The sequence below is a fragment of the Meleagris gallopavo genome, chromosome Z (genome assembly GCF_905368555.1).
Source record: "Meleagris gallopavo chromosome Z, MGAL_WU_HG_1.1, whole genome shotgun sequence".
NCBI lineage: Eukaryota > Metazoa > Chordata > Aves > Galliformes > Phasianidae > Meleagris > Meleagris gallopavo.
The window spans coordinates 55016859-55030669 of NC_139435.1; the positions used below are offsets into that span (position 1 = coordinate 55016859).

General features: G+C 38.9%; 2 protein-coding genes across 6 annotated transcripts in view; one reads left to right on the plus strand and one right to left on the minus strand.

Moving 5' to 3' along the window:
- Nucleotides 1-13811, plus strand: part of IDUA (alpha-L-iduronidase) — a 71373-nt gene that overhangs the window by 12291 nt on the left and 45271 nt on the right. The gene's annotated exons all lie outside the window — the stretch shown is intronic.
- SLC26A1 (solute carrier family 26 member 1) overlaps nt 1-13811 on the minus strand; it is a 39147-nt gene that overhangs the window by 5217 nt on the left and 20119 nt on the right. For 2 of the 4 annotated variants that reach the window (XM_085214233.1, XM_085214234.1), the window contains 2 exons: nt 12912-12994; nt 1145-1795 (listed from right to left, as the gene is read on the minus strand). In XM_085214233.1, the coding sequence (XP_085070359.1) occupies nt 1145-1795; nt 12912-12994 (734 nt within the window). Of the gene's footprint in view, nt 1-1144; nt 1796-7314; nt 7394-12911; nt 12995-13811 lie in introns of all 4 variants that reach the window. The other 2 variants (XM_085214237.1, XM_085214235.1) reach the window with 2 other exon arrangements.

Below are 13811 nucleotides of genomic sequence, written 5' to 3' on the forward strand. Positions count from 1 at the left end.
ATCAAATGGAACTCCCTAACTCCAGTACTGTTCTGAATGAAGTGGCTTGTCAGAATTTTATTTCCTAAGCCTAAGAACACCGGATCTAGAAGTGCTGTTATATCAACTTTTTTTTTTTTTTTTTCCTGGCTAAAAGTGATTACAGTTACAACTTGTAGACTTTTCTTTGTAAAGAGAATTTGAGTGATGACAATGACAATCCTATCCCTAACCCTAAGTTCTCTGGTGACATGGTTACATTAAGCAGCTTTTGATGTCAGCCTTGTGAACAGAAGGGAAAGTGAAACAAGGCCTTTATGACATGCCTAAGATCAACAATGGCAGAAGACACCAGAGGCTTTCACACATCTGAGGATATTGTCCTAACTAGTTGCTGCTGCTTCTTTTGATGGCTTTGAAGAATATAGCTTCGTGTTTTGTTGTTCATGTACATGACCTGAAAATTTTTAGTAAAGGGAAGATCTTCCCTCTTAATTCTTATGCAGACAATTCACAGGTATGTTCATGGTGCTTCCTTGTGCGTTCTCTTGATATCCTTACGATGGGCAGCATACTGGTGAGTGTCCAACAGTCCAACAAAACCACTGTCTGAAAGTTAGTTTAGTCTACTTCCTCATTTCCTTTCTGCTTTCTCTCCTTTCTGACTTATCACTGGACAGTGCTTTGGTATAACATAGCACCTGGTAGTGAAACACTGAGCAGTATGTTCTGAGCTAGTGTAGAAGTAGGTGAATGAGCCTTCACCTTTATTAAAATATCTAGGGAGACAACTTTATTTAGAGTCACAGAATCATTTTTTTATTGTTGAAGTACAAAGGTACTTCAGAATTTCCCTCATGATGAGATCTGTATTTGATTCACAGTCCCACGAAATCAGCAAGACTGAAGGGTAGTAGAGTGTTAAAGCAGTGTTACTAGTCTTGCAAAAGACTTGTTTTATTTGTGCTTGTTTGTAGCTGATAAAACTGCTTACATCATGTTTTCTCCAAATTGCCTGCAGAGTTAGGCTTCCTGGAGAAAACAGTCCAAGATCATTCAAGTTAAATGATGCTGTGTCTCTCATGGAAGGATAGTCAAAACTTAGGTCATGCAAGAAAGCTTTAGGAATTTCATACTTTGTCTCTGAATATCAGCAACCACTTACCTGGTACACTCCAGCCACAAATGTCAGGGCTGTAGCAATGCCTATAGCATAGCATTCTTTTCCACATTCAGCATTCATCCCCTCGGTAGTAAGATTGAAGACAGTTGTGTTGGACTGGCTGTCAGTCTGCAGGGAGCCGTGACCCAAGGCTGGTGTGGCATCATCATTCAAGTCAAATCCAGCTAAGAGAAGTTCTCTGTCCACAACTTGTCCCACCATTAAACTTATCAAGCTGAAAATGCCAACTGAGACGTGACGAGATGTGCCCATTAAGAAATAGATGATGTTGGCAAAGAAAGATGTATAAAGACTGTAAATAGGCTTCAGGCCTGCCAGTAGTGAGTATGCGATTGCTTGGGGCACCAAAATGATTCCAATCACTAACCCAGACATAACATCACCCCAAATGTACTCTTTGCACTGGTATTTGGGAAGCCATCGTAAAACAGGAAAGAAGTCCATTACAAAGTTCTTCAGTTTCCTTGGTGTGCAGGAGAAGCTCTTCCTCAGCTTGGTTAGCACAATCTCTTTCCTATTAGCCTTCACACGAGTCTTTCTTTCCATGAAAAAGCAGGAAGAAGTGTTGTTTTCCATCTTCGTAGCCTCATGTGGTCTTTCCATTGTCTTGGTGTTTACTTCATGTATCTTTTCCTGCAGTGTGAAGAAAATGCCTCTTAGAGTGGAGCTACTGAATGTTTTTTTAGCATGGATGTATAATAATAATAGTTTGTCCTCCTTAATAAAAGCTTTTAAGGAAACTATCCCAACACAGGGCTCTGGTGGCTGGGGATGTAACACTTAAGAAACAAAGCTTCAAATCGATCAAAACCTTTCGTACAAAGCCTTAAATATGCCTCTGATTGAATCCAATTTGTTTTACTAAGAAAAAAAACTGAGTTAAAATAGTCATCTCTTTGTATGACAGATAATTCCATCAGCTCTTCCAGATGCTGCATCATAGAAGTCTCTGTCATAGAGGTCTCTGTTGTAAGAGGCAGAAGTTGATGGTGTAAAAAATAAGCACATAGTAATGGGATAATCTGTGGTCTTTCTAATAGTGTATTTCTAATAACTGATGTGGAATTCATGTGTGTTACAGTTATCTGTCACTGCAGATGTCCTCAGCACACAGTAGGTGGTTTTTGCTAAGTAGAACCTGCAAAAACAGAGTTCCTTGGGGTGCAACAATTTAGTCTTAGGCAAAAAATTGTGCACAAACCACTGATGACTCTTAGAAATTATGTGTAATTCTAATAACTGCTGTGTAACATCTGGAAGTGTGATTGATAAACAGATGTATACATTGCCGAGCCTATAAGCTTTTTAAATGTAGGCACCCTTAATAGAGGGTGGCTCATTATAAAATATTTTATGTCTGTCCTGCTTAAGGTGTACATCCTGCTTATGAACCTTTTCCAGCTTCTAACAGATACCCTTTGTCAGGAAATTGAAAACAAATGTAAACTATGTGTATGGGGCCAATGCAAAAGTCTTTAAAAAAAAAATTCAAGGTATTGTTTTGAATCACACAATGTAAGTACTATGGCCATCCAGAGTTTAATACATCTTGAAACAGAGTGCTTAAATGTTTAAAGTATGTAGTTCATAGTATGCCAAAAGGCAAAAAAGAGATTATTTTTGGAGATGTGTGAAGTGATTGTCCAAACTGAAAATAATCTGCATGGTAATTTAAATATATTTTTAAAGATTACTAGATTTATATCCATCCCAGTTACATTAAGTAATATTGAGAGGTTATGCTAGGTAAGATATTCCTACATGTTTAGGCTAGATCTAGTCTTCATTAGAATGCAAAGGTGAGAGAAAAGAGAGAAATTACAGCACTGAGAAGATTATGTAAGAGCATATAATTAGTTTATGGAATACTAAATGCTAGAAACTGTGATGAAGACACTCATTTAAAAAAATGCAAAAAACCAGTGCTTCCTCTCTTACCTAGATCAGTTTGAGAGTCTTGTACTTGAGGACTGCAAGTTCTATTCAAATGCCACCTACTTCTTTCAGCCAAGTGAATTCAGGCAGCCAAGAAATAAATACAGTGGCCTTGTTTAACATAGTTACAAGCTAGTGGGCAGTTCAATATCCAGTGCTCGCTTTTGATAGGCTACTTAAAAAAAGATTTTATTGGCTTCTGTACTCCAGGCTCAGGTGCTTAATTGTACAGTTACTGTCTGCTCTCTTCTGATCTTGCAGAATTTACTTACAAATAAATTTATATTAAAAAGAAATCAACAATAAAACATCACTAACAGACATTTACAGTCTATGCAGCTTCCTGAGGGGATAATAGTAGCTTTCAATACATAATATTTTTAGAATAGAGTTTCTCTGTCGAATCTGTTAAAAGATATTGTGTATGTGTGATAATTTTGTAGTATGTCTTGGCTGTACTATATAATCTGTATAGTATCTGCTCTGCTGGATAATCAGAATGGTAGTTTGTTGTAAATGCAAACTAAAAAGCTTATTTGGAGGAAAAAAAAAAAAAACACCTTATGTATTCTTTCAGAATTTTAGCCTAAGGTTAAAAAACTTTCCTGATGGAAAAATGTTTTCAAGTTAAAATGCAAATACTAACATGAGGTCCTTTTCTTCAGTTCTTTTTCCTCCTGAAAATAAAGACTTTCTTCCTGTAAACAACCATTTCTTCTACTACATGTATTTTCAAACTGCAACGTCAAATGAACAGGCTAGCTGTAAGATAACTCTAAAATGAGTTTCCATTTTTGGCAGGTTCTGTTAATGATTATAGCTTAATTGAAGCTTTTAGAATGTAGTAAAGCCACAACAAATAGTGGAGGGGATGTTGTTACCAGCAAAACATTTTTCAGCTGTGTAAACCAAGAGTTCTTAGACCAGTAGCTCAGCAATAACTTAGTTGTTTCACTAGAAGGAAATGGCATTCCACTGTGAATACCAGCTATCACCCTTGCCTTTGTGTAGCCTAGCAGAGAGCTGGGAACTTTCAGTGCTCTTGCCTGCTCCAAAAACAGGATAGGGAAGGACAAATCTGTATACTCCTTGCATGAGTGACTAGCCAGCTGATTCTGACACTGAGATATAACACTATCCTTCCTCAGTGGTAATACTTGAGCAATATTCAGGCAGTAAAGGTGTTAATAAACAGATTCCTCTGCTGTTTTGCTAAAGTGACTTTTCAGTTCTGCCTGTGCTCATTGGTACGTAGGAACAGGGACAACACGTTTCCAGCTGCCTCTTATCCCACCAAAACTTCACAGAACATAATATTTGCCTTTATTCAAGTGAAGGCTTCCCATCATCTACTGAAAGAGCTGTTCTTAGAGGCAACATGCAAATGAAGCATGATATAGGACAGAACATGTCCATCTTTTGCATTTAACTTAGATATTGGAACATTCTCAATTGTTTACCACATGTGAAGGCCACATGCTGCATGTAGGATCTATTCATATCATTTCAAAGTAATGGGTAATTTTTGATGTTTGGGAGCTTAGAGGTTTTTTTCAAATTGTCTATGGTAATATGAGCAAAAAACATATGTATTATTTTCTGGTTTAGCCTGAACCTATCATATGATCAGGGTGAATGCAGTGACTCAGTTTATCTTGTGAAGTAGCGAAGCAAAGCAAAGAATCAATCAAGCTGAGCAAACTACTGATTTTCCAACTGGCATTAGTCCTGTCTTTCTTCCTGTCTTTTCACCGTACCATGGAACTGACAAAAGCTCTCTCATTGAGAGGAAGCATTCATCACAACACGTTCAGTGGGATTTATCGTGACAGATTCCCTGACAGGCAATCCCTGGTGGGACACATGTAACCATTCTCCCTGAGTTGTTTTGTTTTCTATGGAACAGCACAAGCTGAAAAAAATAAAATAAAATAAATAAAAGTGTCCTGATGCATCCTTTTCTTTCTCCGTCATGATCTTCTTCCACAAACCAAAAAAAAAAAAGAACCTGTGTCTAAAAAGCACAGGAGGGGAAAGCAAGATAAGCCTGTTTCTCTATGCTAAAGTGATCTTAGAAAAGCTGTATATTGGGCAGAAATCACAATTCTGCACTAGCATTACTCTTTTTGCTGTAACAGTGACTGTCAGTCACTGTTAGATATAAGATGGGATGAAACCCTGTGTATGATTCAAGATAAGTGTTGATGCTTGCATTTTTTTCAGTGTTCAGTGAAAGATCAGCTAACAGGTAGTATGGATGGAGTAAGTTTTGCATTTATAGTCTGAAATTTCATTGTAGTTTTGTTGCGTAAATCACAGGAAAAAAAAGACACCTCATTTCATCTAAGTGTTTGATTTAAAATGTGTTGGTGTTGAGCTAAGCTGTTCATATTATTTGTATTTCATATCATCAGCCTTTTCTGCTTGTAAGAAGCCTCTCTTGAACTCCAGTGGCTGTGACTACATTACAGTTCTGTTTCTGAGCATTAGCATAGTTTTGAAAAAAATCCCAATAGCTTCACCTACTGTGCATTGATTCAATGTGGAAAGGAGTGTTATGCATGCAAACCAGCCTTTTCCAAAGGAAAATACCCAGAAGCTTTGCTCCTGTGTATCCTGATTTATGGAGATAAAAAAGCCTGAGCCAGAAATTGTTTTCTTGGGTGAATTTGAGTAGATGTGGTAAGGACTTGAGCTAGACTGAAATAAAATTGTCTGAACTCTTATAATACAGTACAGTGTCAGCATTTGCTGCTTTGATTTATTAAATTTTTATTGTACAGAATAACGTGGAAACGTTGATGTAGATAATAAGTTTTAGAAACAAAACAGGGAAAGTTAAATGAATGTTTCCTTCTGTCTTGCATAAGCAATGATGTTTTCAGCATTTGATAACCAGGGCCTAAATGTGCTTGGAAGCAAACTTAAGTAAGGTGCCACAACCAAAACCATTTATTTAAGAGCTGGCCTGGGAAATTTTCCCATTCTAGGCCAAGAATACTGTGGTGCTTTTGAAGAAAAGCATGTGAAGCTTGATGGGAACAGTTATTTTGACTAATTGGGCAAGCTGCTGTGACTTTAAAACATTTTTCTGTTTCGTTTCAATTCTCTGTGTATATGAAAGTGAAAGGGAAAAAAAAAATATTTACAGTTCCATATTTCTAACTAAAATCTCAAAATCACAGTTTTTTCTTCTGGCTCTAAATCTAATCTAGTATTTTCAACGCAATTTAAGATCTTTTTCAAACGTATGCATTCACAAAATATTTGATTCAATTTTCCCGAAGGATTGACTCTTAGTACAGTGTCTTAGTGAGAAAGAGGACTGCCACGATGCAGGCCACAAGAGAAATCACACAGTCAAACAGCAGCTATTTTTTAAGATCACCCATGGGAATGATCAGACCTTGGAAATAAATAAAAAGGTAGTTAGAGTGGTTCTCCAGGAACTATTTTTGTTCAGGGTTTCCAGAACGTGATGATCAAAATACAGGAAAAATTGTCTCGTTCTTCTGGAGAGTCCTAGGACATGACTACCAAATTTTCTGTGGGGGCTAAAGAGCATTCCTCAAAATCATACTTCTTTCTTTTGGAAAGGTAGCTGATCCAAAGTGAAAGTCTGCTTTTGAAAAAAGTCTTCCAATACAGCTCTCCCAAGACCTTAGTCTTCAGTTGCAGCGCTGAATAGAAAACTGTTTTCTGCCCTATGCTTTTGCTGGATGCCTTCTCCATGGCTTTTAAGCCATTTTAAGCTGTTGTAGAGAAAAATAAATAGATAGCTCGTACTCATATTTTTTTCCCCGTTATCTTCTTTGATATCTTAGGTTTACTACCAGTACAGACGATACTTACAGTTTCTTTCTCTTACCTAACTGCTCTGAAGATGCTGTTTTACTAATAATACTCTTTGCACCAGCCAAGCTTCAGATAGTACTTGTAAGTACAAATAGGAACAAGCCAAATACCCAGTATTAAACTCTTAGACCTTTTGTAAGAAAGTTTACTTCTATTCCATTTGCAAACTACAAGTTTCAAAAACCTTCGTCCAGTATCTACCTTATGAATAATATCTATGAAGCACAGAATAACGGCAAAACTTACAAATCAGCATCAGTATACAAAATAAATGAAAAGAGACAGTTTGGTGCATTGGGGAACAGGCACAGAATGAACAAAACCTGAATTTAGAGGTGTGAAAGGGAAGGCAAGACTCTTACCTGAATAACTTTTTGACAGAAATGTTCAGCTCTGTTTTTGCATGTTGGAATGAATGAAAGTCGTCAGTCTGGCTTTGATCTATTTGCATAAATGATAATTATTAACTAGGCAGTCTTCAAGAGAGGAATTGGTAGTTAAGGAATCTTCGGCTTTCTGCTTGGTAGTGTGCTGTCACTTGTACTTCTCTGAAAACTTGGATATACGTGCAGCACTCACTGACTTTGAGTTTAAATACTATGTGAGATTATTAATTAACTAACAGTGATCCAAAAATTATGCTGAGTTCAGGCTAGCACGTTTCTGACCTTTGAAGCTGCTTCTTATTTGAGATTTTCTCTGCTTTATGTATTATCATGCAGCATTAGCTTTTAATTTTATGTGTGGCTCGAGAGTTGAACTGCAGTCTTGTCTAAGATTTGTGGATTTCATGGTCTGGGGTAAGTATTCTTCTGTTCTTTGCTGAGAACAGGACTCTGGAGGTCAGAGTTCCATTCCTCCAGGTCACTGCATTTAGATCACAAGATTTCTGTATTTGTGTAAACAAGAGACAGTAAAATGTAGGCAGGTCAGTGGGACAAAGACTGTGTTCATTGTTTGTAAAGTGTATAAATGACCAAGTCACTTTATCAAGGTTGTGCCTGACCAATCTAGTGGCTTTCTGTGATGGAGTGATGGCACTGGTGGACAAAGGGGAGGCAAGTGATGTCATCTACCTGGCCACCTGTGTTTCCCCACTACACCCTTATCACTAAATTGGAGAGATATGGATTTGGAGGGTGGACTGTTTGGTGGATAAGAAATTTGTTGGAAGGTCACAAGCCAGAGAATTGTGGCTGGTGGCTCTATGTCCAGGTGGAGGCAGTGTCCGCCAGAGGTCTGTCTTGGGACCAGTAGTCTTTTTATCAGTGACATAGATGATGGGTTTGAGTGCATCCTCAGCAAGTTTGCTGATTACACCACGATGAGTTGATCCAGCAGAAGGAAGGGATGGTATCCAGAGGGACCTTGATAAACTTGAAAGGTGGCCCATGTGAACCTAATGAGGCTCAGTAAAGCAAAGTGCAAGTTTTTGCACTTGGATTGGGATAATCCCAGATATGCATACAGACTGGAAGAAGAACTCCTTTAGAGTGGCACTGCTGAGAAGGACTTAGGGGTCTTGGCAGTTGAAAAACTTAACATAAGCTAGCAGTGTGTGCTTGCAGCCCAGAAGGCCAACAGTTGCCCGGGCTGCAACAGAAGAGGAGTGGCCAACAGGGAGAAGGAGCGGATTGTCCCTCTCTAGTCTGCCTTTGTGACACCCTGGAGCATCCAGGTCTGGGGCTCTCTACGCAGCAAAGATGTCAGACTTTTGGAGAGGGTCCAGAGAAAGGCCACAAGGGTGGTCATAAGGCTTAAGCACTTCTCCTGTAAAGAGAGGCTGAATGAAATCAGCTTGTTCAGTCTTGAGAAGAGAAGGCTGTGGGGAGACCTCATTAGAGCTTTCCAGTATTTAAAGAGAGATTATAAACAGGAGGGAAACTTCTTACATGAGTAGATAGTGATAGGACAAGGGTGAAGGGAAGATTTAGAGGGTGGTAGGTGCTGGAATGGGTTGCCCAGAGAGGTTGTGAATGTCTCGTCTCTGGAGGTATTCAAGGCCAAGTTGGATGGGTTCCTGGGCAACCTGTCTATTACTTGATCTAGCAGTTGGCAACCCTGCTTGTGGCAGGATGGTTGGAGCTTGATGATCCTTGAGGTCCCTTCCAACCCAAGCCATTCTATGATTCTCTGATAGGATTGTATGAAGTTCCTCTCTTACCTTAGCTTTTACATGGTGCAAAGCTGTCCAGTAACCAATAATCATGCATCTCCTAACATTAATTAATGTGGTAACTAGGCAGTGTAAGTTAATAGACTGGGCACAGGGCCATGACTCATAGGAACTGCATTTGGAACTTGCCATTTGAGCCACTGAATTTCAAATATTTCTATCAGAAATTATGTTGGGCTACAAGCTAAAGGATGAGGAGATGTGTGTGTTTCTCAGCCAAGAGAGAACAGGTACAGTTGCTTGCATTAAGAATCTGAGATGTGAAACTTAAAAGAAGTTATGTTTCTGGATAGGTAAATATGATTACTCCTTCGTTGCCAGCAGAGGGAGTGGTTTCTGGGGTACAGTGCACAAACATTGTGGGTCAGGAAGGGTCAGGATCCAACAAAGCGTTTTATTCCAGAGCAAGAAGTTGTTTGTTTTTCTTTAACAGTAGAAAGGAAATAATAAAATGAAGGAAATGAGAAGTCACAACACCACCATGAGAGTGGAGCAGAAGAAGAAGCACATTTCTGTGTTATTAAATGTCATGAATTCCAAAAACCAGTGACTGTTTCCAAGAACTCAAACTTCCTTCTAGTAGTTGGCACACTCTTAACCCAGAAGCTCAAGAAGTTCATGTAAGTCTTAAAATCCTTTCTCTTATCTTTTTCCTATAGAAAGCCTTAATAAGCATTGCTTGAACAAATGACAGTCATGACAAGCAACAATTGTGGCACGTCCCTTTGCCTTTCCAAAGGTGCTTTCTAGAACGTATTCTACCTATAAGAGGGAAGCAATAGCATGCTTAATATATGTAATGACTTTTGCATACACTGTAGGTGGTAAGGCAGTGTGTCTCTTCAATATAAAGTATCACAGAACAGAAAGTAGCTTCATTGCTTCTGTTTCTTTTCAGGCCTGTGGTATTTATTTCTGAACATAAAGCAATTTAAATCAAGCCTAGTCTTTCAAATCTATCCTTTCACTCAGTTTGGTAATTGTTTCTTAGAACCAAGGCTTATATTCTGAAATGACCTCTTAAGTTGTGAATGTCATATTCTTCATAGAATCATGGAATCACCAAGTTTGGAAAAAACTTCCAAGATCATCCAGTTCAACCATCCACCTGCCAGCAGTATAACCCCAATAAACTGTGTACCTCAGTACCACATCTACACATTTCTTGAGCATCTCTAGGGACTGTGACTCCACCACCTCCCTGGGCAACCCATTCCAGTGCCTGACCACACTTTCCAAGAAGAAATTTTTCCTAGTATACAATCTAAACCTTCCCTGGCTCAACTTGAGGCCATTCTCTCTTGTCTTATCTCCTATTACCTGGGAGAAGAGGTCGATATCCTCTTTGCCACAGCCTTCTTTCGGGCAATTGTAGAGAACTGTAAGGTCACTCCTAAGCCTTTTCTTCTCCAGACTAAACAATCTCAGTTCCCTCAGCTGCTCCTCCTACAACTTGTACTTCAGCTCCTCACCAGCTTTTCTGCCTTTATCTGGACACGCTCCAGGGCCTTAGTGTCTTTCTTGAAGTGAGAGACCCAAAACTAAACACAGTACTTGAAGTGCAGACTCACCAGAGCTGAGTACAGGGGCATGATCAATTCCTTGTCCTTCTGACTACACTATTTCTGATACAAGCCAGGATGTCACTGGCTCTTTTGGTCAACACCTCAGGTCCATTTCTTCCACACAGTCTTCCAGATATTCTGTCCCAAGCCGGGAGTAGCAGTGCATAAGATTGCTGTGACCAAAGTGCAGGATCTGGAACATGGTCTTGTTGAACTTCATCCCGCTGGCTTCAGCCCAGCTATGCACCATACCCAGATCTTTCTGAAGAGCCTTCCTAGCCCCAGGCAAATTGACCCTTCCGCTCAGCTTGGTGTAATCTTCAAACTTAATCAGGATGCACTCAGTCCCCTCATCCAGGTCATCAGTGAATATATTAAACAGGCTGGGCCCTGATACTGATCCTGGGGAGCACCACTCATGACCAACAAAACTTGCCTACTCTTTTCCTTTACAGTGTGTTTCCAATATGATCATTTTTTGCAATATTGGATGTTGCAAATTATTTGGGTTCTCTCCACTTAAAACTTTTTGAAATAGACCTCTCTGCATATCTTTCTGACAGCACCTTTCCCAGGCATTTTAGAGTTCTACAGGACATACATTTATTGGTTGATCCCTACTAGAGTCAGTTGTAACTTTCTAACTTTGTTTTCATAGAATCATAGATGGATAGAATGGTTTTGGTTGGAAGGAATCTTAAAGATCATCTGGTTCCAGTCCTTCTGCCATGGGCAGGGACACATCTCACTAGACCAGGTTACTTGAAGTCCCATTGATTCAGGCCCTGAATACTTCAAGGGACATGTCATCCACAGCTTCTCTGGGCAATAGATTCCAGTTTCTCACCACCCTCATATTAAATAATTCCTTCTAATGTCTAATCTAAACCTGTCCACTTATAGCTTAGAACCATTACTGTTTGTCTTTTCATTACACTCACTGATGTAGGGTTCCTCCCCATCTTTCCTGTGGGCCATGTAGATACCGGAAGGCCATTATAAGGTCTTCCCCGAACTATCTCATCTCCATGCTGAACAATCCCGACTCTTTCAGCCTGTGTTCATGGGAGAGGTGATTCAGATCCATCTTTCCAGCTATTCTCTGGATCTATTCTAACAGGTCGATGTCTCCCTTGTGCTAGGACCCCCCAGATGTACTGCTGGAAAAAATGAACATTTGCAAGGTGCCTGGAGTTGCAGCACTGTCTGTGAGCTCCACTGGTCCCAACAACAATCAAAGCTAAGAACAGTTAAATGAAGCCCTGAAACATCTCAACGAAGGATAGGTTACAGATCCTCTGAGTATTCAAGAATAACTGTATAAAGTTCAGACCATGATTAATATTAAATATAATAAAATGTCAAGAATGTTCTTTTCAAAGTTCAAGGGCAAAGTATGTAATTCAAACTTAGGCCTAGAAATCAAACAAAACTGCAAACATTTGACTGTGATGTTACAGGAAAGATGAGAGCATTCACTGCACAGTCCTTTTGTCAAGGTCCTCCAAAACGTTCACAGATAAATTTTTTTTTTTTACTTCTCTAAAAGAACAGAATTAGAGGAAAACAACTGAATTGAATTCTACTGACAAAAAACAATTGAATCTTTGACAGACATACAATGCAAGTTTAGCCCAGAACAATCTGTAGAAAACACTTCTACATCTTTCTGCTAGCTTCCACTCTCCTCCTTCTGCTCATATGCAACCCTCGTAACCACTAGGATACCAGGATCTTGTAACGGTTTTAGGAAGGCCACCAAGTCTATGATCTGTCCACAGAAGAAAATACAAGGACCAGAAACTAAATCCTTCCAACAGCATAGAGTCTGTTAAATAAAAATCACCGGCAAATTCCCAGTATTCCTGCAAGCATCACCTGAGAAAATTACAAATGCAGTGTTCCAGCACTTCTGAAAGCCCTTGCCTGCTATGCCTAACATTCATTCTCTAGCTCTCTCTCTCATTTCTGCTCATTCAAAAGCAGAAAAAGTGCAGCTGAAAATGATACATATGTGGGAGTGGAAAAACAGTTAGGTTTTTATTTCTTTTCTTTCTTTCTTTCTTTTTTTCTTTCTGTAGTCCCTAATGTCAGGAGAAACACTGAGATCAGTAAAGTTCAGTGCAAACGAACATATATCTCTATAAAGCTGAACAAGACCATTCTTTAATATGCATTCTTTCCACTAGGAACATAAAGCCAGTTGCATAGCACTTACCAAAGGCATAAAGCAGCTGCAGTAAATCCACAACAGATTTCTTATCAATGCACAGTAGCACAGTTTCTCAGGAGCACAGCTTTCTACAAGAGTAGATTAGAAGTTGCATTGTGATATAGATTGAATCTGTCCAATTGTATTACCTTAGTAGTATTTAAAATAAGATAACACAAATAAATAGTAGCAGTATCTTTGTCCTGTAGAGTGTAATTACAGGTAAAAGATAAGCTTGAAAATGTTAAACTACAGAGGCTGTTAATCTCTGCCTTCTTACTCATCTCTGTTAGTCTGTTTTAATACTACGAGGAGACCAAACAGGAGTATGGTCTGCTTTACCAGTTTTAAGGGTTTTGTACACTTATTTAGTTAGGACAAAAACTATGTTAAATGGAATTACAGTAAGGCCGTGTGCACAGTCCTTAAACACAGTGATGAGCTGTCCATGGTAATTAATGTAGATGTATCCACTGAAAACGGATTTTCATGAAAATACGTTATAGTGGAAGCTTGGCTGATAACTTTTAGGTCCAGGATGAATTTACATACCTTCAGATGGCTTTTAGTGTAAAATGGATGAGCTTGTCTGCCTAGTAAACAAAACTGCAACAAGTTTTCAGAATTGATGCCCCTTAGTAATGATTTTCAAGAATCTATCTTTATGTCTGAAAATTACTTTCAAAGATTTTGTTAGTTCCTTTAAAAACAACAGCAAAATAAATAAATAAATAAATAAATAAATTGCAACCTCTCTCTACACTCAGCTTCTCTGAAACTATGTCATTTCTCCTGTGAGAAAGTTGTTCTCCAGACTGGGAGCTGTGATCTCCTTTTCACATTTTCATCCATAAACAGACAGAACTGTGAAGCCTGTTTATTCATCAGTTAGGGATGAATGTTACC